Source organism: Canis lupus, chromosome 27, assembly GCF_003254725.2.
Source record: "Canis lupus dingo isolate Sandy chromosome 27, ASM325472v2, whole genome shotgun sequence".
NCBI classification, from domain to species: Eukaryota; Metazoa; Chordata; class Mammalia; order Carnivora; family Canidae; genus Canis; species Canis lupus.
The window spans coordinates 21,184,213-21,209,016 of record NC_064269.1 but is presented as its reverse complement, the minus strand read 5'-3'; the positions used below and the strand labels follow the sequence as shown (position 1 = coordinate 21,209,016).

Genomic DNA, 24,804 nt, shown 5'->3' with positions numbered 1-24,804 from the left:
AGAAGACAAGACCCTTTCCAAGAAAACCCACACAAATCCCTCCACCACCCACTCTCCCAGCTTCCCTCAGAGGAATTTGTGCTGCAGCTTCAATGCTATGAGAATTTTCAAGATGTTTTTCAACTAAGAAGTATCCGTGTTTGGGAGTTGTTTTTTGGTCATTGTGACATTGGCTGTTTATGAGGCCTTTCTTCGTAAAGTCACCTGCTATTGGATATAGTGAAATTTCTGTTGTTCATTGCATTTGGTGGATTAATAAAGTAACTACCCTAGTTTTCAATTAGATGGGGCTTCTACTTGCCATGAATAGGAAACGTAGATTCTGAAATTTCACATTAGCTGTAAGCATAGTTTACTTCTCCAACCAAGACAAATCCAGAAAGAACAGCTTAGTTAGTGAGCAGCAGGACAAGGAGCAAGATGCCAGTTCTCTGGGAACACTCCCCAGCTCTGCTCTCAGGCTCACCCAGTGTGTTCTGCCTTTGGGAATGGTGCAGCCCAGGGACACTTGGCTGGAATTTCAAAGTAAAATGTGTGCCTTCTGGAAATGGTGATATGATGATCAATGCGTGCAGGTAAGTATACTGCTACCTGTAGTGGAGCACTGAATAGGTGAATGACGGCTTTCAAATCACTCCTCCCGACCTAAATGAATAAATGAAATGGTTCTTCTCTCCCCAGAGCAGTGACAATTCACTTACTCAGAGGCATCAGGGTAATAAGAACTGGGAGATTTGGGACATCAAATAAAGGTGCAGTTCTAAACTCTTAAAGAAGTAAATGGAAGGGGATGTGCTGGAAGGTGTGGTCAATGGTACTACATCCTGTTATAATGGCAAATATGGTGTGAGGACTTTATTTATTTTTACATTTAATTCTTAGATAAGCCAAAATGTTTTTATATGCTGAAAGCAGGCCTAAAAGTAGGCCTTAAACAAATGAGAATTCCTGGTATAATGTTAGAAAGGAAACTTCTGAGGAGTTTCTGCTTCTAAGGAATGTTCTGCTTCACTGAATAATTTGTGAAGGTCTGTAGTTTCTACAGTAAATCAAATAAATTTATAAGGAAAATGTGATACAAGGTGGTTGGGTTTGGTTTTTTGTTTGTTTTTTAGGTAGTCATGAGAAGCTAAAAGAAAAAGACATTACTTTCTTTGGTTTCTATGACAAGTAAATAAGAAATACAAATAACCAACATAATACTCATTATTATAAACAAGTACCTGAGTCTGTGTATTTCCTCCTTCAAGCAAGGCAATGCCAAGCAAAATGCCTTCTGAAAAAATTCTGTCATTTTTGGTGTTCACTATAACATCGATGACAAGTTCAGATGCACCTTCTTTATCCAGTAGACACTGAATATCTGACATTGATATGCCCATCTTATCTGAATCTTGTCCAGAAAAGCTCCCTGTGATTAGGAAAACAAAATAAGTAAACCTTATTTACAGACATTATTAGCACTAAAGGTTTTTCAATTCTTAGACCTTAAGAATATTATTTATCATTGGAATTTTTTCCCTTCAGCATTAAATATACTAGAAGCTAGGGTTTAAAAAAACGTCCAAAGTTTGTAAAAAACATAGCTTTATTAAATGTATGACACCTGTAATTAAGTGATTTTTTTCTTAGTAATAAATACTTTAGGGACACCTGGGTGGCTCAGTCGGTTGGGTGTCTGCCTTCAGCTCAGGTCATGATCTCAGGATCCTGGGATCGAGTCCTACACGAGGCTCCCTGCTCATCAGGGAATCTGCTTCTCCCTCTCCCTCTGCCCTCCCAACTTGTGTGCTCTCTCTCTCTCTCTCTCTCTGTAAAGAATAAATTCTTAAAAATAAATAAATAAATGCTTTAGAAAAATAACATCAGCTTTATTTTTGTCCTTAATTTACATATTAAGAAATTATGACATAGTTTACTATTTTCCAGAGTCAAAGAGCAAAATTAGGTGTTCAAATCAGTTGTTTTGTGAATGCAAAATTTTGTACAATGGTTTCTAACAGTGCTTTTTGAGTGAATTTTTTACAATTATTCTATTTTAAGTAAAATGGTAGCATAACACCAGCATGGAGACATGTGACCAGAATCCTAGATTGATGAGAAAATGAGAAAGCTTACCTCCCCCTTGTGCAGATTTGCAGTAGGTTCCAGAGAGGTGTCCATTCATACCAACTCCATAGTCTCCTTTAAAGTAGCGATTCAGGAGTATTTTTCTTAAAGTGTTACCCTAATAGAAAGGATAAGAAAAGATGTTTCTTATTGTTCTTTTTTCTAATGAAAAGGGCAACTATCAGTCCATTAAAATGCCACTTAAAATGCATTTTATCAATGATGGTGAAAAACTAATAAATTAATAAAAATTAATTTTATACAGCATAATATTTTCTGAGACAAAAATTTGTAAATGTTTCTGGAGAAAATAATGATGATTTTGCTTCTCCCAGAAACAAAGAATAAAGTACAGTATTTTGAACAAAATGTACTGGAGAAAGTCACAATAGATTGTACTAGGAAAACTTACGTACTCTAAATTTAAGATTGCCTCAAAAGCTGAGGGTCTTAGTGTTGTTAAGAATATTAGTGATGCCCAGGGAAATACAGATCAAAACTACAATGAGAGATCACCTCACACCAGTCAGAATGGCTAAAATTAACAAGTCAGGAAATAACAAATGTTGGCAAGGGTGCGGAGAAAGGGGAACCCTCTTGCACTGTTGGTGGGAAGGCAGCCACTCTGGAGGACAGTATGGAGGTTCCTCAAAAAGTTAAAAATAGAGCTAACCTACAGCCCAGCCATTGTACTACCAGGTATTTACTCAAAAGATAAAAACATAGTGATCTGAAGGGTCACCTGCACCCCAAGGTTTACAGCAGCAATGTCACAATAACCAAACAATGGAAAGAGACCAGATGTCCATCGACAGATGAATAGATAAAGATGTGGTATATATCTACAATGGAATATTACTCAGCCATCACAAAAATGAAATCTTATTTGAAATGATGTGGATGGAATTAGAGGGTATTATGCTAAGCGAAATAAGTCAATCAGAGAAAGACAATTATCATTTGATCTCACTCATATGTGGAACTTAAGAAACAAAACAGAGGATCAAGGGGGAAGGGAGGGAAAAATAAGATGAAAACCAGAGAGGGAGACAAAGCAGAGAGGGAAACAAACCATAAGAGACTCTTAACGGTAGGAAACAAACTGAGGGTTGCTGGAGGGGAGATGGGTGGAGGGATGGGGTAACTGGGTGATGGACATTAAGGAGGGCCTGTGATGTGATGAGTATTGGGTGTTATATGCAACTAATGAAGCACTGAACTCTACCTCTGAAACTAATAATACACTGTATGTTAATTTTAAAACAGAATATCAGTGATGCCTAAAGAAAACATGGCTTAATAAACAGCCTAAGAATTAGAAACCAAAAGCCCTATTTAAAGAAGCTTAGTAAAGAGACCTAGGAAAGTGGAGGGTATACAGCAGGTGCTCCAAAACTTAAGCTTGATTAGACAGAGTGAATTATATTTAAATTCCAAGGGCTTATTCAGAAGATGATGTGCAAAAGACAGTGTATTCCTTTATAAAACAAGAATTCAAAAATTCCTTTCTTCAATCTTATACTGGTTACAAGACATTTTTAAAATGCTATATTTTGCAATATACTTTGCTTCATGTACATAAGAAGTACAGATAACTCCAAATCTTCCATTTTATTGGTTGTATTATTTTAATACACAAGAGCAATTTGAAGATATTATTTAAAGAACACTTTTTAAAACTAAATTAACACATTTACTGAGGTGTTAGTCCCATCCTGAAGGTAAGGACCCTGGAGCCCAAGAGCTCACGTAACTGGACGTGGATGATGCAGCTAACAAGTGATAGAGCAAGACCCAAACTCAATGCCTGACTGCACCCCACAGGCCATTTTCCCACACTGTGCTCTACATCCCTCCCCAGGCACACCTCCTGGTGGCGACACTGTGACACATGGGCATCACTGCTCCTCTCTCTCACGCGCTGGTCATACTTCCCTCTCAAGCCCGGAGGCTTTATCCCCAGTTCTCTTTGTGCTGCTCTCCTCATCTTCCCTCCCCTGTCCCGTCAGCAATTTTATCTGATCCCTGGTTGCACAACCACTTCTGGTTTGACTGCCAAATGTCTTTCCTCCGGCTTGACCTGGCTCTCCTAAGGTTCTCATCCTGTTTCCACTTAGATCTCCTTATCTTCATCTGGAGGTTCTACTGGCACCTGAAACTCGACTTTTCACAATGGAATAGTCTCCTCTACTTTTTTCTCTTTTTCTTGAGGTATAATTAACAGAAAATATTATATCAGTTTCAGGTGTACAATATAGGTGATTCAACAATTTTATACATTACTCAGTGCTCATCGTGGTAAATGTACTCTTAATTCCCTTTTGCTGTTTCACTCATCTCCCCATCCACCTCCTCTCTGTCAAGCACAAGTTTATTCTCTGTATTTAAGAGTCTGTTTCTTTGTTTGTCTCTTTGTTCCTTAGTTTGCTCATTTGTTTTGTTTCTTAAATTCCAGATATGAGTGGAATCATATGGTATTTGGCTTTCTCTGACTTCTCTCATTTATCCTTATACCCTTTAGGCCCACCCATGTTGTTCAAATGGCATGATCTCATTCTATTTTATGGTTTAGCAAAATTTCATTGTATCTATATACCACCTCTTTTTTATCCATTCATCTGTCCACAGACACTCATGTTGCTTCCATATTTTGGTTATTGTAAATAATGCTGTGATAAACATGGGGTGTATGTATCTTTTGAATTAGTGTTTTTGTTTTTGTTACTGGACCATATGATAATTTTCCTTTGGTTTTTCGAGAACCCTCCATACTGTTTTCCACAGTGGCTACAACAATTTGCAATCCTACCAACAGTGCATAAGAGTTCTTTTTTCTCCACATCCTCACACTTGTTATTTCTTGTGCTTTTGATTTTAGCCGTCCTGACAAGTGTAAAGTGATATCTCATTGTGGTTTTAATTTGCATTTTCCTGATAAGTAGGGCAACCTACAGACTTAATGAAATTCCTATCAAAATACCAACAACATTTTTCACAGAACTAAAAAAATAATGCTAAACTTTGTATGGAACCACAAAAGACCCCCAATAGCCAAAGCAATCTTGAGAAAAGAGAACAAAGCTGGACGTATCACAATCCCAGATTTCAAGTTATACTACAAAGCTGTAGTCATAAAAACAGTATGGTATTGGCACAAAAACAGATACATAAATCAATAGAACAAGATAGAGTCCAGAAATGAAATCATGCGTATATGGTCAATTAATCTATGACAAAGGAGGGAGGAATATGCAATGGGGAAAAGACAGCCTCTTCAACAAACAGTACTGGGAAAAACTGAACAGCTACATGCAAAAGAATGAAACTGAACCATTTCTTACAGTATACACAAAAATAAAGTCAAAATGGGTTAAAGATTTAAATGTGAGACCTGAAACCATAATACTTCTAGAAAAAAAAAAACACAGGCAGGAATTTCTTTGACATTGGCCATGGAAACATTTTTCTAGAAACATCTCCCTAGGCAAGAGAAACAAAAGTGAAATCAACTATTGGGACTACTCCAGAAGAACAGGCTCTTGCATAGCAAAGAAAATCATCAACAAAACAAAAAGGCAAACCACTAATTGGGAGAGGATATTTGCAAATGATATATTCAATAAAAGATTAATATCCAAACTATATAAAGAACTTCTACAACTCAACACCAAAACAAACAAACAAACAAAGCCATTAAAAACGGCAGAGGACCTAAACAGACATTTTTCCAAAGAAGACATCCAGATAGCCAACAGACCCATGAAAAGATGCTCAACATCACTAATAGTCCTTCCTTCTTAAACTCGTTTCCCGTTTCATTTTCAATTTATTTTAAGAAGATCAGAACCATTTTGATCATTTAAGGCCCCAGACTTAAGGGCTCATCTACTATCCACTCAACCTGACAATGATTTGTGACATCCTACCTATTCTCTTTCAGTCGTAGCTTCCAATAGTGCCTTCACACATACTATTTTAATCAAATAGAACTATGTGATGACTTCTCAAACCACAGTTTCCTGTCTTTCTGCTTTGCTCACATATCTTCTCATCTGCCTGAAAATTTTTCCTTCTGTCTTACTTATGGACATGTCCTATATCCCCTCTTCATTCTACAAATATTCATTAGGTATCTACTGTGTCTTAGACACTATGCTAAGTGAATAAGATATAACCCATTCTCAAAGTGTTAACAATAAGGTCAATTCCATAATAGGCACAGTTATTAGGCCCTGCGAAGCACATAAAAAAAAAATAATCGACTTTGAAGAGCACTTACATGCATATTTCCCCTAACCATATGATCATCAGAGCAAAGCTGTCTTGTGCACAGTACACAACAAATATATCCTAAATGTCACAGTGCCAGGAATTTTATAGACACTCAATCAACGTGTCTGGTGTTCTTTATACTTATAGGACTTTTACTTACTGATAATTAAGTTTTTATAACACAGACATTTACCATTGCTCCCTATTTCATGTTTTCTTCCTTCAAGACTTTTTCATATAGTGCTGTAGTGAGTAAAGGTGATGAGCAGTCTTGGAAGAAATAGGGAATCTAGAGAATACCTAAAGAATGAAAAAAAAACAGTCCATCTTCTTTTTAAGAGGAAGCCTTTTGAGTTGAATTAATTTCATCAGGCCAAAAAAATGATCCTTCCAAAAGGGGAGGAAAAACAAAATAGAACATTTCTTTGGAGTCAAATGGGCTTTTGCTGTGTATCTTATTATAGCAGAAGGAGATCCATAAACTACATAGTTGAAGTCTAACATTGGGGAAAAAATGTGAGAACATTTTCCCTTAAGTACTCAATTTCTATAAAGGGTAGCTCAGTTTGTTCCATTAATCATGCTTCTCACCTCTACAGACCAATGTACTGTAAGATACAGTTAGCCCAGCTACAATAAATAAAGCTGAAAAACATGAAAATCCAGGTCTGTTTTTCTTAAAATTGCACAAGTTCGTGTCACTGTCTGGAAGAGAACCTGCTGTGAACAGAGCCCTGGTTCCTTGTGACTAGCTCTCTTTTTATCCTATGTTTTAACCGCATTACTCCAAGGACCCAACCAAGAGATAAAAACAATGGTGTGTCCTTTTTAAAAAGGAGAAGTCAAGAGCTGCATTTTATCTTTTGTTTTTAAAAATGCCCTTTATATTGTTGGAAGAATAAAGCTGTTCAAAACCAACCATAGAGTAGAAGTGTGTCACATCAAGTTAAAATAAGCATCATATTTGCTATTACTTCTAAATTTTCTTTGGACAGATAAAATCTCAGGTGCTTATTGGATTCATAAACATCACAATCAAATGAGCAATTTGATTTTTTCAATTACTTTTCTTATCCAACTCCAGCCTTGCCAGAACCATATATTTTCTTGCTTCATAATATTCAGAATGCCACAGAAAGAGGAAAGGGCTTCTTTTCTCCCTGTTTTTTTTTTTTTAAGATTTTATTTATTTATTCATGAGAGACACAGAGAGAAAGAGAGAGGGAGAGACATGGGCAGAGGGAGAAGCAGGTTCCCTGCAAAGAGACCAATGTGGGACTCGATTCCAGATCCTTGGATCACACCACGGGCCAAAGGCAGATGCTCAACCACTGAGTCACCCAGGTGTCCCATTCTATCCCTGTTCTTAACTCTGCAGCCACACTGCTGGGGTTCCAGTCCCTTTTATGCCACATACTAACGAAGGATCTCAAGCAAGTTACTCAGTCCCACAACTGTGAAGCGGAACAGTCATAACACCTATCCTCCTCGGGTTTCTGGAATGATTAAATAGGTAAAAATGTATAAAGTACTTAGAACAGTTCCCAGCACATAGTAGGTGCCACATAAGTTGTGCAGTTGATGCTATTGTTACCAGTATTAATAGTATCTAGGTGGCACAATAGAATACAATTTACAATGTGCTTTTTTGTACATACTTTCTCACTTTATACCAACCATTCCCACCTAAATGCAAAAATTTGTATATACATACATTAAGAAAATGGCAAAAATAATAAATGATAAACTACCTGAAAATCCTAATTTGTCCACTGTTAATCAGTCCTTGGAATTATATCCCTGTACACCTCACTATATAAAATGGACCTTACAACTCCAACTAAAGTGGAAGAACTCTACTGTGGTTCAAATTCCATAGTTTCCAACAAAGGCAAACTTTGGCACTAAAAAAATGAACAAAGAATAGGTATAGATGAAACAGGATTCTATTCTATTCTATTCTATTCTATTCTATTCTGTTTGTCTGTTATTCTCATTTATGATTGGAAAGCCTGAGATATTGCTACATGACGAGTTTAGCAGAACTGATTTCTTTAGTCAAATATCGAGGTGTAATCTGAGGGATTGAGGCAAGTGCTGCATTCTAACTTGTTTGGGGGCATCCTTAGTGGCCTCACTACCTGTGATGGGTTACAGTGGCGATGCAAGTCACTTCCACAAGTGCCTTTAACGCCAATAAATTAATTGTGGAATCACTGGCAGAAATTCTGGTGCCAGGGTTGTAAATAATCTCTCAGAGCTCTATTTGTCAAGGCAGAAATTTGGGAAAGAACTAAAAGTACATCAAGCCAGCTTGAAAAGAATTCTACAACATTGAGAAGTTTGACTTCTATCCTCACTCTTCAATTCCAAAATGAATTCCTGACTGGGCTTCCCATGGAAGGTGTCCTTGCTGGATTAGGCCAACTAGCAAGAAATGTCCTTTCCAGTCTTTTCAATATCAGAGTCAATTCCAGGCCACAAGACACAGCTTTTAGCCAATGTCTTCATATGAACACATCCCAGATGTGCTAAATGTAATGGAGCCAAGATAACTAACAACCACCTTCTGAAATTACAACAAAACATCTCCATAAAAAGACATCTTTTGTGGCCAGGGAAGTCATGCTGACAGTTTGTGAATATCTGGGAGGACCGTTTTTTGCCTGGCCACTTCCTGTTGCACCAACTCCAATGTATCAAAAATCAAGCTTAGAAATTATTGCTTTTCATGGATAGAAAGAATAACAAAAATGTATTAGTCTTAGAAAAGACTAAAGATTTTCTTAGATTTGTGAGAAAGCACAACTGTTTGCCTTAATAGGAGTTAATAGCATTAGGAGTGAAAAGTTCAAGGACGTGATGTTTGAAGTACTGATTCTACATTTGTTCCCTTTTCCTTGTAAAAATGACACAATTAAGTGATATTTTTTCCACTGTGGAAAATATAGTGAAGACACCATCAAACTATGACAACCACAACCAGAATCCTAGAAAACAAAGTCCTCAGTTGGAAATTCAAAAGGTAATGAAAACTGAAAACTAGAAATGCTTAATTTAGGATTTTCCCTCAAAAACTAACACTTAGCTACTAATCAGTTTGGACAAGATCTGTAAGAATGTTATCGTATGTACCGGTAGTCTCTACATAGTCTCATTTTAACATAAACTTGGTTTAGCCTAATTGGTGTTTCTCTAACCTTTTTGTTTAATGGTAGCATGTCTGCTTAGATATTTTTCCTCATTTGAATTCCCAGGGGTAGTAAAAAAGGTACATTTTTTATTTCAACTAAATTATTGCAACAGCTATATCCTAATTGGAATTACATTAGGTCCATCATTATAATCGACTACATCTTCAAGGAACTCCTGTGGGAAAATGTGGCCAATCTCCTATAATCTGTCTAATGGTTTGAATTTCTTAGTCACTAACTCCGAGGAGTGAAAGCCCGTTCCTTCCCCTGATGCTTTTTCCCGACTTTCATAAGATGAGAAACACAAACTTCAATAGGAATAGTTATTATATACATTCACAAGATGCTCTTCATCAATATAACAACACAATCATTATAATCTTGAAAAACATATGGATGTCTCAACAATTCTAGGAAAGGGGCTTATAAAAAAAAGACTGTGGAAAATGTTAAAACAAATGATTCATACACTACTGTGACAATCTACTTCTATTTTCCTTCCTTCCCTTTTTTGGTATTCATTGTAAAGACATATTACATTTCTAACATGTGTCAGGAACTAGGGATGGGGGCAAAAAACAATTCTGCAGCATATGCTATAAGAATTTCCAAATATGTAGAGTTGAGACATGGCACTAGTTTTCAAAAGAAGTAATCCCCACCAGACCATTCGACTCCATTTGTGAAATTTAAACATTGAAACAGTACATAATATTTAAACATTTGATCATGATGCTGGAGATAAACAGGACTTCAGCCATAACTCCAGGTTTATCAAATATCTAGCCTCTAGACAAACAGGGTTGCTGAAAAGGCTATGGTGGAGGATGAGTCTACACCCCATAACTAGTGAGGAGTAAAAGAAATTTCTTGGGCACCTGGGTGGCTCCATGGTTGAGCATCTGCCTTCGGCTTGGGTCATGATCCTGGGGTCCTGGTATCAAGTCCCACACAGGGTTCCCCACAGCGAGCCTGCTTCTCCCTCTGCCTATCTCTGCCTTTCTCTCTGTATCTCTCATAAATAAATAAATAAATAAAATCTTTTTAAAAATGGTTTATTTTCTTTGGGGTATAATAAAAGCCTCTCAGTATCTGATTTTCAAGAAGCATGTTGACACCTCAACAATTTAAATAGAGGGTCTGCTGAAATCCAGAGGTTGAGACTGTATACACACACACACACAGACACGCGCGCACACGCGCACACACCCTGCGTACTACAGAATGGATTCTTTTCTGCTTCTGATTGCTTAGTTTTCTAAGAAGTCTTTATCTGATCTGCAGAACATAAAGAGTTGAAAGAAGAGTAAATAAGCAAGAAATAAACAGACAATCTTTGGATACCATTTCCCTGTTGAAGCACAGCTACTAGACTCACACATCATAAATCACTACCTCATAAAATCATGATCAAATGGTAGTGCACACAACCACTAACATTAAGCCCATTATCCCTTGGTACATGGTGCAGAAAACTACTGAGTGCTATTTGTTACTGAAAACATGGAATCAATATGCTGCCAATGCAAGCATGTGTTCTCACACTAAAGGCCAGGGAAAATAGAATTTCAAGTGGTCATTTCAAAGCTTCTGCAAAGACTGTGTCCCTGAGGAATGGTATGGTAAGGTATAGAGTTCAAGAAGAGACTCAGCCTATGGGAGGTCTCAGAGAAAATGAGAGGATAAAGCAGGAGTGGGAGGAGACGGGAATAAACGAGAGAACCGACTTTGGTCTGAATAACAACATCAAGTACAGTGGGGAGGGTACATTCCCCTGGGTAATGGGAAAGTCCTATTTAGCTTGAAATCCTCACAAGCTGTGATTCCTGTTATATTTCCGCAACTATTGAGTCAAGATTGATATATAGGTACCACTTTGCAAGATGGTGTAACAAGAGGTAAGAAACAATACAAAAAGAGAGGCGAGACCAGCACTCTTCAGCCTTGTGTACACCTGCCTGTTCCTATGCATCTTCTCAGCACAGTCTGCCCATTCAAGCTATGAACTACTGATCAGAACCAAGAGAGTGTTGGCCCACAGGGCAGTGAGAGGAACATGTGACTTTAAAGTTGTCAAGGGAACAACACTTCAGAGAACCCACCCCACCCTCACACTCACACACAGGGTAAGAGAGGGGGTAGAGGGGAGACCTCACCCTTTTTCTCATATACTAGAAAGAAACTGTCTTTAAAAGGGAGGGAGAAGAACAGTCTGGGTGGCTCAGGGGTTTAGCGCCCTTCAGCCTAGGGCGTGATCCTGGAGACCCGGGGTCGAGTCCCACATTGGGCTCCCTGCATGGAGCCTGCTTCTCTCTCTGCCTGTGTCTCTACCTCTCTCTCTGTGTTTCTCATGAATAAATAAATAAAATCTTTTTTTAAAAAAGGGAGTAAACTAACACTTGTATTACTTATAATCAATGCAAATACACTGGCAAAAGAAGTGCAAAGCTACATTTTAAGAAATTCAGGATATATTTAGAAATTCCTTAGACCAAGAGAGAAATATGTCTGGAGTTGATGGAATAATGAGGACCTCTGCATAGCACAATTTCAAAGGAAGTTTTGAGAATTAAATGAGCTAATATCTACACCCAGTTTAATACCTAATTAATGTTATTTGTGAAACTCCAGGCATGAAAAGCCTGTGTACTTAGTAGAAAAGACAATGTCTCGGAGACCAGTGTAATTGGTTTGGATCCAGGTTCTGCCACTGGCCTTTGTGATCTTAAGAATTTTATTTAACTGTCCTGAGACTCAATTTCCCCATCTGTAAATAACAATATCTATGTCAGAGGGCTATTTTAAGGATTAAAAATTATATATGAAAAGCGTTAAGCCCTTAATCTATAAGAAGTACTAAATGAACATTGGGTTTTTTTTTTTTTTTTAGTGTTTACAGGAAAATAACACTTGTCCAATTCACAGCATCTACAGGACATTACAATGCCCAGTGCCATGAAGACAGATAGAGCTTTACCCAATCACATCAATACCCAGCTCTGAATTTCTACAATTTAAGAAAAGGCAAATGAAAACAGTATTAATTATGTAGAAGATTACTTTGAAGCCAATTTGATCAGTAAGCTGTTTTCACAAAAACAACACCAGCATATGCATAGGTTTCAATCACCCCTCTGCATACACAGAACAGAATTCACCAGAAGCCAATTTAGACTAACTTTTCTTAAGTAGACTAACTTTTCCATCAGTAGGAAAACCAATATCCCATGTTTCTAATATTTATTTTTAACATAAGAAATAAAGAAAGATATTAAATATATTTATAAAATTATCACGCAACAATTGTTCATTACCTAATAGATTGGCCAAAATTAAGAACTCTTAAAAATTCAAGTGCTGGAGTGGATATGGGTCAACTGTGGGGATGAAAATTGATACAACCACTCTGGAAAACATATGCTCCCACCCAGCAATCCCATTTCAAAGGAGACATGTGCCCAAGAGACACATAGTACCATGTTGCAGACATTCATATTAGCATTAGTAGCAAAAACAACACAAAAACAAAACAAACAAAAAAATTGGAATGAATCCAAATATCCACTGACAAGAAAATGGATCAATAAATTATGGTGTATTCCTAGAGTAGAATATTATATGAGGTAAACATGAGTGAACTACAGCCTCACAGCAATACACAACAACCTTGATGAATCTTAGAAACATAATGTTGAGAGAGAATGAAAAAAGCAAGTCCTAGAATACATCACACTTAATACCTAGCGTGGTATTAGAAATGTGAGCTACCAGGTATCTTTGGAATGGAGGCCAGAGCACACAGGTAATTTTTTCATTCTTCACTTTGCTGAGGAGTTCCTGGGTCTTCATTATATTACTATGCTTTACAATTGAAAACGATGTTGTACATATTATTGCATATAAATTCAATAATCTATTAAAAGGAAATACTCATGAAATATTAAACATGAAAATGGCAGTGGCTTCCAATATTTGATGTTCTATTGCTTTTCATCTTTCTGAATGCTGACCACAGTTAATCACCTGCTTAGGTGAGGATCTAGAATCCAACACCCACATAACTTGAACCATTATCATCATTACTCTTTTAACCAATCCACATCTTCCTCCGGCCACACAAGCCTTTTAGTGGCTGACCATGTTCCCTTCTGCCCCAGGACATTGGCAGATGATCTTTCCTTTCACTAGCCATGCTTTCAGTGTCCAACCATCAATACCAGTACTTCCAGCTTTGCTTAGTGAACCCCTACTCAACTTTTAGGTCCCAGCTCAGCCATATAGGGATCATCCTCTCCACTCTCACCAAGTCAGTTCGCATTCAATCCTCTCAAAACACCATATGCTTCACCATGTGTTTCAGTTTTATATTTATTTATATCAATCTTTGAATGATCTCAGTATCCTTCTACAGTAAGCACCACAAGAACAGGACTGTCTTTTTTTCCCTTTTTGGCTGATCATTGACTCTAACATCAAAGCAAACCTTCACATATTAACTACTCAATAAATATTTTTGAGTGAACACATGAATCATTGATTCTGCATTAGAAATGCCTACATTTACCAGCAAAATTTGATGCTGAGTGCCATCTATATAAAGACCATGATATGTATTGCATATCATGTCTTATAACTATGGCAAATATTTGAGATGTATTCAATGTTACTTGCATGTTAAAGATTTTTAGCATATAAACTCATTAACTATGGTTCTATGGCTGAAAGAAGGAAGCTGTGCTGGTATCCAATAAGCAAATTTTAGAAAACACTTAAAAGTAAAGATGAACAATTCCAACATCCTCTCTGAGAAGTCAGAAGGTAAAATATTAATTAATGATTACAGGTATGGCCTAATGCAAAAGAACACACTAATACTTACAAGTCTAGTCCAAGGCCTTCTCCTGTTATGTCTATCGAAATAGGATTTTTTAAATGTTTTATTGACAAACAGAAACCACCTTGATGTTGCACATCATGCAAGAATCTGACTTAGTGACATAATTTCTAATATTATGTGATAATGTCATGATACAAAGCCACTGTTGTCTTTTTAAGATACTATGTTTGGTGTGTCATAATCACTAATACAAGATAAAATTAAAGAGAATTCTATTTTATCTCATTTTTCCCTCATAAAATGAAAATAATTTCCTTTTTTAGTGTTTGTTGTTGACATTCAAAAATTTTGTAACCTAATTTTGATCATTTCCTAGGTCAAATTGTCCACAAGACCATATATTTTGCCTGATTTAAAATAAGCTATATCTGCCCTCATAAACTCCTAATTGTGTCCCATGTTAATCGTAACTTTCAAAGAATTTCACAGTGAAAAAGTATGAGGCAGGGATTCAGTGCTAGTGGAAACTAGAAATTCCTTAAATATTCATCAACATTTCAAAACACCAAATACAATTATCACTTCTCAAAAAAGAGGCCTCACCTCAAACAAACCTAAAGACACTTGAGCACGTTAAAGGCCAGATGCCCACCTCAGGAACAGATTTTTTCAGAAAGTATTTGAGTAGGCTTATTATAGTCTTTTGAACATTATTTTGAAAATCATTTTGATTCCCTCTGGCATATACCACAGAACTTTATATACTTTATATAGCTAGAACCATAACTAGAATCCAGGACACCAAAAAAGTAACACTTAATTTTTGATAACATGCAAAGCACATTTGCTGTTATGAAAGCATAGCTTCTTGGTAATGCTGGGGTGCGAGGCATCAGCATTATAAACAGAATTTTCACAGGCTTATGAATCACCTATTGATATTGGCTTCTGAAAGAAACAAAACAAAACATTCTCAGGCTGAAAAGAAAGCTTACAATGTTTAATAAATATTACTTGAGGTAAACCAGCTATTTTTAATTAGTGCATTAAAGAGGAGAGGGAAAGAAATCATTTCAGTGAACCACAGGTTGCTGATCTCATACCCCTAAACTAATAACCACCTCTCTCCTCTTTTCCTCTGTGTGTGTGTATAACACATCATTTTTATATTCCTTGATATTAATGTATATTTGTAAAAGGTATTTATCAAGTCTTGATGTGTTAAATGTCTTGTTTTTCCGCCTGGGTATTGGTAACCATAGGTGACTAGGTTGCCTCCAAGGCGGGGGGGTAAAAAAAGAAGTGTACATCACACCTCCTTCTCTATTATGTTTCAATGATTCTTACACAATTTCCCCACATTTTAACATTTCTGAATTATACATCATTCCAAAATCAATAGTGTTATAGCTCAATTGGCAGTACTCTCTTTCTTTCTAGTAATACAACTGATGGCATATTAGAATTGATGAGATACATTATACTGAATGAATTTAATCTGGCATTATAAACCAACAAAGGTTCAGAGCATGTGGCATTGCTTTCATCTCTCCTTTTCTGTTCATGTAAAGCAAGAGTAAATTATGCCAGAAATTTAGGGAATGAATCTTAAATTCAAACTACTTGTTTTTAGTGTTCTCTTTTTTCTTTGCTACATGTTCTATATGATACTTCAATTCCCCACCAACTTAAGTTTTGATGTCATATACTGAGTTGGGCCTGCATTAAAATTAGTAAGGAAAATGACAGTATAGATAGAGATGAGGCATATTTACTTATAAATCAAGAGTAATGGATGTAAATAAATAATAAAGATCCATTTAATTTATAAGCATGAACAATTTTAAATGACTCTCTTTAAAAAAAAAAATAGCCCCTTGATATCACTTCACACCTGCTAGGATGGCTAAGATAAGAGAGACAATAATAATAAGTCTGTGGATGTGGAAAAATTGGGACTCATATACTGCTGATCAAAATATAAAATGGTATAACACCTTGGAAGACTGTTTTGAAATCCCTAAAATTTAAACAGTTATCAGATGACCTGACAATTCTACTCTTATTTCTACACAAAAAAGAAATAAAAATGTATGTTCACACACACACTTGTACATGAATGTAAATAGCGGCAGCAGCAGCATTCGTAATAGCCAAAAAGTAGAAACAACTCAAATGCCCAACAAATGATAAATGGATAAATAAAAAATGATATATAAACAATGGAATATTATTTGCCAATAAGAAGGGAATGGAGTACTGATACATGTAACAGCATGGATGAGCCTTGAAAATCTTATGCTAAATAGAAGATAGTTATAAAAGAACACATATTTTCTTATTGCATTTACAGGAGATGTCTAGAAGAGGCAAATCCATTGAGACAGAAAATAGATTAGTGGTAGAAAGGAGTTAGGGCTGGGAGAACGGGGAGTGACTGCCAATGGCTATGGAATTTCTTTCTGGGGTAATGAAAATGTTCTAAAATTAGACAGTGGGCATTGTTTGCAAACCTGTGAATATACTAAAAACCACTGAACTGTGTACTTTAGTGGGGTAAATTTTATGGTGCGAATATCTCAATAAAGCTGTTATAGAAATAGAAAAGAAATCCATTATATTGGTTGAGGAAATTCACTCTTTAAACAATTTTTTATAAAACATGTCTTAAAGAAAATAATGTCAGTTCCGTCCAATTTTTTGCTAAGCAGCTGAGGCATTAATACTATTTGCCACAAAGTCCTTGCCTTTAAGTGCATCTGTGCAACAGATGTATCACAATGGCATATGTTTTGAATGTTACATCTGTTAGTAAAATGTAGAGGCTCAAACTGCTAATTAAATATGAAAATGTATGTGTCAATTAGAAGCCAATTTCTTGTTAAAATTGCCTAATGGCTAAGGCATAATAAATTGAGCTTGTACCTAGGACTGTTTGTGTCTTGACCTGTGTGGGAAGGCAGTCCAGTGCACCGAATATAGGCTAGACAGTTTCCATGGATACCTCACATTACTTGAGGTAGAAACTAAAAATTATAAACAACGGCACAAAAATTATGCTTCGAAAAATATATTAGTTAAAAAAATACTAATCTTCCTGAAGAAAGAGGAAAGAATTTATTTTGTTGGTAAGTGGATAAGGGTTTTTTGAGGGGAGAAGGAGGCAAAATTTTTAAAAGGCTAGTTTTTTTAGTTGCTTTGTAATTCATAGGAAAGGGAGAGACATATTCAAAATGCTTCTATCATCATGAGGTTTACAGCAAACCTCGAGAGTTTCAAAGATTTGTAGCCTTTGTAGGAACCAACTAGATTGAATTATTCCAGCTGAGTTTAATTAATCTGGCCACTGCATACTAATATGCTGATCTTTCCAAATAAATGTACACTGTAATTACAACCAGGTTACTCCACCCACCATCCTTTTGCTCCTTCCCATGAAATAAGACTACATATCTTCCAGATGTAGCATAAAAGCCACAGTGTTATTCATGAACATGTCAGAATCAGACAAAATAAAGCATAAGAAGAATACATGTGGCTTCTATAAGAAGACATTCTCCATACCACTTTGTGGAGAAGACAACACACCTGTTTGTTCACACCTTTAACAGGTTAGAGAGGAAGAATGAGAAAGTCATAGCCTTAGCTTTTTCCATGTCCCCAAATCACTTCCACTATTAGGCAATCAAGTTGGGATTTATTCCCAGAACCCAAGAGATAATCAGCATGCATGGAAATGTAGTTGTTTTCTTTGGACCACTTTGTCCAATCATTACATGAGATTCAGCATGAGTGAGGTAAAAGGACACAACTTGTTTTAACAAAGGAGACAAATGAATCAGTAAGTTTTAATCAAATTATAAACCAATATTTGACTATGTACAAGGACAATCTCACAAATATCTCATTTGATGCTCACAACAAACTAATATAGCACCTAGCTTAGCAGCAAGAGTCAACTGCATTATCCTATTTCTGAATATTTATGAAAATTGTGTTATTTTAGTTTAACATTTCAAATAAAGACAACTTTTTGAAAAAGCAGAAAATGTGCATTGAAAGTATTGGAGGCAGGAATTGGTAGTAGAAGAACACAAAAAGAATTCTACCCAGAAAAATATCTGTGTTAAACAGAACTCTGCCTTAATCGAGGTTTTTTTTTTTTTTTTTTTTACTGTAGTCAACTCTCTTCCCCTACTTCTTATTCATTATTATCATCACGATTCACTCAAATTCTTCCTGTTTTCTCAGTTTCTTTTCAACTGAACTGTAATCAAGTCCTTCCCTGCAGTCCCTTGCGCTTCCAAGCGTCTAAGTTTTTACAGGTGTAAGAGATCTCTACTAGTATGACCCCATGAATGGTGCAGGGGCCTTAAAATACATTGCTCCCTCCACTGTGCACCATGGCACAACTCCTTCTGTCTTCACCAATAACCCACCATCCTCCAGGTCTCAGCTTCAATGTCACCTTCTTGGGAAAAATCATCTTCCCTGCCCTAGCCCCTAGTGACACACTCTTATGGCACTCAGGACTTCTCCCTCAGAGTAATTAAGTAAAGAAAATAAATTAATCAATCCTTGTTCAACTATTTGGTTGGTACCTGGCTTTCTCACCAAACTCTCAACTCTATGGCTGTATCATAGATTATTGATCAACACACCTCCAGGACTTAGCAGACATTCAATAATTTTTTGTAAATATATACTATCTCATTTTTTTAAATTTCCAAATACCTGTGCTTTCTGTCATTTGCTTGACTTCCTAATGATGAATTATTTTCTTAGGATCAGATGCCTGTTTTCAAAATCATCTAAAAAGTCATTCTATGGACTAAATACTATTCATCCTATTTTGGCCTCTGTTGGGCAGAGAATAATCACTCTGGAGCACTTGGGGGACCAGTGTTTAAGCATATGTGTGGCCATGTTTGGGACATGTGTGGGACCAATGTACAAACAACAGGAGGATGGGAGGGCGGAAGGGAATTTCCATATGTCCATTCTAGCTGAAAATGAAGCCTTGAAGCCCAAGCCCTCTCTGTCTTCCACTTTTACCCTTCAGCCGCAGCAGTTCCTGTAGCTCTGACTTCCTCGATGCCTTTCCACACACTCTCACCATTCTTGGCACTGAAATCTTCTGCTTTGCAACTCCTGTCACCTGGAACGGCCTCCTGGTACCACTCTGCCTCAGCTACTCTTCACCTCATTTCACACCTCAGCCGAAAACATCCCTTTGCCCTTGTTTTACCTCTCGATGAACAGAGTAGGGAACCAATTTTTAATTCGAAAGCATTCGAGCAGACACTTTACAGGAAGACACTCTGCAGTATCATTGTGAAGCACAGTATGCTGCATTTATGCCCAGGGGATTTCTCAGGTTTGTGAAAGCCATTTCCATCCTGTGTTTTAAAAGCCTCTGCTTAAGTCAGAATTAAGATTCATTATGACATTGCCATGATGCTAACATTTTACCTCCGTGAAGTAGGAATAGTAGTATAGTGTTCCCTCTGGCAAACCAAAAATTTTGATAGAAGACCATTGTTAAAGATAACCATCCAATAGCCCTTCCCTGTAAGTTTATCATTACCAACACAAGAGAGCAAAAGAAAAAAACCCTGAGGCAGAGGCTGGCCAGCTGCTCCCCAAATCCTCTCCCTCTGCACACAGCTAGACCTCATGGCCCAGTCTTCTTTGCAGTCAGGTGGGGCCACATGATGAGTATGAACAAACTGAAGGTGAGCAGAAGTGACATGAATCCAGCCCATGTGGGAATCTTGTGCTCCTTCCTCTGCTGTAGCCTGATGCAGATGGGAAAAGCAGCCGGGAAAGATGCAGGACCCTAATATGGAAGGGACCTAGGGCTTAAAATTGCTAGGGGAGCGAGGTAGTAGGAGAGCTGCCTGGCCGGAACACTCACACTGGGATTTTAACTTTTATTATGGTAACAGAAGTAAACTTTTATCAGATTAAGCCCCTGACGTTTTTAGGCTCATGTTTCCTTAGCTAGTGTTAACTTTAACCAATACAAGCCAGCATGTGTCAGCCTGCATGGGCAATTACGAGTCTTGTCCTGGGCAGCTCCAGCTGCAACTCTTCCTAAGGTATTTTGTCCAGATCCACCACTGTCGGGAAAAATCCTGACTGAGCACAAGCTAGTCACGAAGCTGCCATGAGAAGTCATCCGGGAATATCATTTCATCAACACTAGAGTCTCTCCAGGTTCCCCTCTACTTATCTCCACATTCCCTCTTTCCAGGATCTTATCTCTGCTATCCAATTTTCCAAGGTCTCCAAATCCTTGTTACTACAATTCACACACACGCATGCATGCACACACTTTCCCTTGTGGTTGTCCCTGAATAGATTCAGTCTCTCAAAAGCTACCCAGAAGGAAAATCACCTGACTGCAGGCCACATGTACATTATCAACTGTTTCAAACTCTAGCTTTCAGCTATTTTCCACCAACCCTGTCATTCGTCCGTTTTCATTTGTCCTGCCTTTGAACCTCTGAAAATATTTTCCTTCCACGGTGATAGCTTAAGGATTAACACACCGCTGAAACTACTTAGAAATCCCTCAATTAACTTTATATTCCAAGAACAATGTGATGCTTATGCACGATATGAAGCAAAATTTTGTTTTTATTTTGTTATTATTTTACCAGCTATGGTAGAAGTATAAGCTAAATTCCTTAGTATAATCGGCCCTCATGTAAAAAAAAAAAGTGTCAGGGTAACTGTAATTTTTAAAATGAGAGGTAAAAAGAAAGAGTGAGGAAAAAGGAAAAAAGGACAAATGAATGGATGGGTCATAGTAGCTGGAATTTGTTAACAGTTTAGCTTGATATATAAGGAATGAAGTGATTATTACCATTTCTTCTAATAAGGTCCAGGAAATGATTTACAGGAATATTTGCTGCAGTCATGATGTTTGGGGCTTGAAATAAATCCATACAAAAGATATTCTTCTGTACTGGATCAATCAAGTTCCAGCCTGGCTAGAGGTGATGATAATTATTGGAAAGTAAATTGTTATGTTTTCGTCTGACTGCCTATTGCCTTGGCACGTGTTATTTCCAATTCTGTCTGGAAATAATAGTACATTAAGCCATCTTGGGTGACTTATATAACCAGCTACTATCATTTGAAAATTGTCAGCTCCAGGAGCTTGCCACTGTACGCTAGTTACACTGTTAGAACACTGACTTCAGTTCATTTATTTTCTGACTGTTGCTGAGAACTATATTTACAAAAATTAATTCTAAAACATCATTTTTAATCTTAATTCCAGCTATTTTAACCTTGGTTACTAAAGATTACCAAAAAGGAATACGATTTAATGAAAAGCTGACCTTAATTTTTTTAATTTATCAATTAAAACTTGCATTTAAACTATGATTAATTCTTTAGTCCAAACATAATTATCTACCACTGCTGGATTTATAACAACAGACTGAAAAAAAAATAGCCTTCAAACAGAACACAATCTGTGTGTTTTCCCAGTACCTAAAAGTAAGATGATAGAAAAGTATTCTCTGAAACTCTGAGCAGTTTAACAAATATATAAATTAATTTCTACCTCAGAACTCAAGAACCTATCCTGCACTATCAAAGTAAGAAGATACTTAAAAGAACAGTGAGAAACAGGATCCATAAAGTTTTACTTAGATTGAACAATTTTGCTCCAGTACCAGCAAGAGAACAAGAGAAAGGTAAAAAAAAAGAACCTATGGGTTAAAAATATAGCAAACCGGAGGGGAAAAAAAACAACTCAAAAGCCCCAGGAACTTTATATCATTTATCAATGAAAATAATCTTTCTGAACTATGCAAATACTAGCACCATATTCCAACCATATTCCAATACTGAAGCTTTTTTTTTTTTTAAGGAAATGAAAGGCAAGAGAAAAGTAGCATCTCTCTCATTTTCCACAGTGACTGTTTTGGGGAAGTCTGAACATTATTTCACTTCCACATTTGTACATCATCTGCTATAATTACTGTATTACCTGTGTAAACTAATAGTATATGTATGGCTAAACTAATAGTATATCTATGGCTAATTAATTTAACATCATGTTACTTCCATGGAAATCAATAAAAAAACACAAAGAGAATAAAAGGAAACCCTGAAAACTTCATTTTCAGCAAAAGGAAGAGACAGATGCAATCTGCAGCTACAGAGGCCATGTGAGGGCAGGCCATGTGGGCAGCCGTCCGGCAGAAGCCACAGAGGACAAAGTGAAGGGAAGAAGCAATGAGAGAGGTCAGACAGCCTGGCAACAGGCGCAAAAAGGAAAGGCAAAAATATATCTCCTGAAGTTAAGGAGCCCACTAGAAACACAAAAGCTCCATTCCATATTGTATCACTGGAAGTCAGAATGAGGGTGAGGAAAGGCAATGTCAGAGATACAGAGGCGCTACAGCTGTAAAAGGAATCATCAGAGTAGACCATATTTATAGGGTATATTCTGTCTTTGTGATGGGAGAAAGGAAAAAGCTTTTGGACCTTCAAAGACCTCCTATAAATTACTGGTTATATCAACAGAAAAATATATAAAAAGGATATGAAAGTGTTGAGTAATGTATAGAAATGTCAAATCACTATGTTGTATGTCTGAATCTAATATAACATTGTATGTCAACTATACTTCAATAATAAAAAAAAAATTTAGATCCCTTCTATCTGGAAAATAATAAACTCTCATTAAGCAACTTTTGGCCAGAGGGAAAATTCAAACTGAACTGCAGAATTCCTAGAAAACAACAGTAAATAAATTACTATATAAAAAGAGATGCTGTAAGATATAGCTAATGTGATTCTGAGAGAAAAACCCACAGCCTTAAATATTCATGCCAATTAAAGTAAATTAAATGTCATCATCAAAATTAAAAAATAGCAAAAATTTAAGTCAGATAAAATTTAAATATAGAAGTACAGTGTAATGGGTTACAAAGGAAAGTAAATAAGACTAATAAAGTTTTGAAAACTTGTCCTTTGGGGAAAAAAAGAAAAAGATTAGCCACTAGACAATCCAATGGACAGAAAGATAAAACGCTAAACCACTAAGTAATACATTGCAGAGGGGAAATAATCAAAGAAACAAACAAAAAACAAAGAAGATGCTCTATGGTCAACATAGTTTTTCATCTCCATAAAAAAATTTTCTTGAAAGCCAAAATGAATAATTTCCTAGCAAAATATAATTTCCAAAATTGAACAAAAATGAGACAGAAAATCTCAAAGGACCATTTCCAACAGAGGAAATTGTCAAAGAGCTAAACACCCAAAAAGCACAAAGCCCAGAATGTTTCACAGGGAAATTCTACCAAACTTTAAAAAAGAAAACATTCTAATGTTCTTTAACTGGTTCAGAGCAGAGGAAAACAAGTTCTTCTTATGAAACAAGTAAAACTGATATAAAAACCTAATAAATAGTGATCGATAAAAATCCCTATAGCCTTTTTAAAAATAATTATCAGTGTGTGTGTGTGTATGTGTGTGTGTGCACGCATGCAAATTCCATGACCCAGTGGAGTCTATTACAGGAATACAAAGATGGCTCAATGGTAGAAATATCAGGAAATTTGTTAACAATGTAGGAAGTGTAAGGAAATATATTACATAGTATATTAAGTATAAGGAAATGTACCTGGTACATTAAGTATAAAAAGAAAAGGCATTGCTGAAAAGCCATTTGGCAAAATTCAACATCATTTCTGATCTTTAAAAATAAGCTCAATAAATGTATATTTCCTTAACAAAATAAAATCTATTTCTCTTATCCCCAAATCCAGGATCATGCTTAATGGGAAATATTAGAAGCACTCCCAATAAGGCCGGAAAGAGACAAAGATGTTCACTATTACCATTAATATTTAACATAGTGCTAGATGTACAAGCCAAAACAATTAACAGAGAGAAATGATTCTAGAGATAGAAAATTTGGAAACTCTCAGTATTTGCAGATGATGTCATTTTATCCTGTGAATACCAAAGAGAATAAAGTGAAAAACTATGAAAACAGTAAGAGAATTCATTAAGGTAATGAGATTTAAAAAAAGACAAAGAAGCTCTCTATGTACTGATACAGCAAGATCAACAAGATATATTGTGAAGTAAAAAGAGCAAGGCACAAAATAGGGGTACGATAACTAATATGATTACAGAGATAAGATTACATACTTATGTTTGCTTGTGTATAAGAAACTAACCATGGTGATTACCTAGTTGGAGGTAGGTGGGAGGGTGGGAACAGGATACAAGGGGCATGAAGGTGAGAAGCTATTCTCTTTATATTTTTGAACCATGTGGTATATTACTTAATATTCAAACATAATTTGAGAGAATTTTAAGATTCTCAAAGAAACTTGAGTGCTCCAGTTATTAAGC

General features: G+C 36.4%; 1 protein-coding gene across 3 annotated transcripts in view; it reads right to left on the bottom strand.

Moving 5' to 3' along the window:
• The window catches only part of ITPR2 (inositol 1,4,5-trisphosphate receptor type 2), a 472,019-nt gene that overhangs the window by 160,340 nt on the left and 286,875 nt on the right, over nt 1-24,804 (bottom strand). For all 3 annotated transcript variants that reach the window (XM_025455430.3, XM_025455431.3, XM_049102671.1), the window contains 2 exons: nt 2,119-2,227; nt 1,224-1,411 (listed from right to left, as the gene is read on the bottom strand). In XM_025455430.3, the coding sequence (XP_025311215.1) occupies nt 1,224-1,411; nt 2,119-2,227 (297 nt within the window). The remainder of the gene's footprint in view (nt 1-1,223; nt 1,412-2,118; nt 2,228-24,804) is intronic.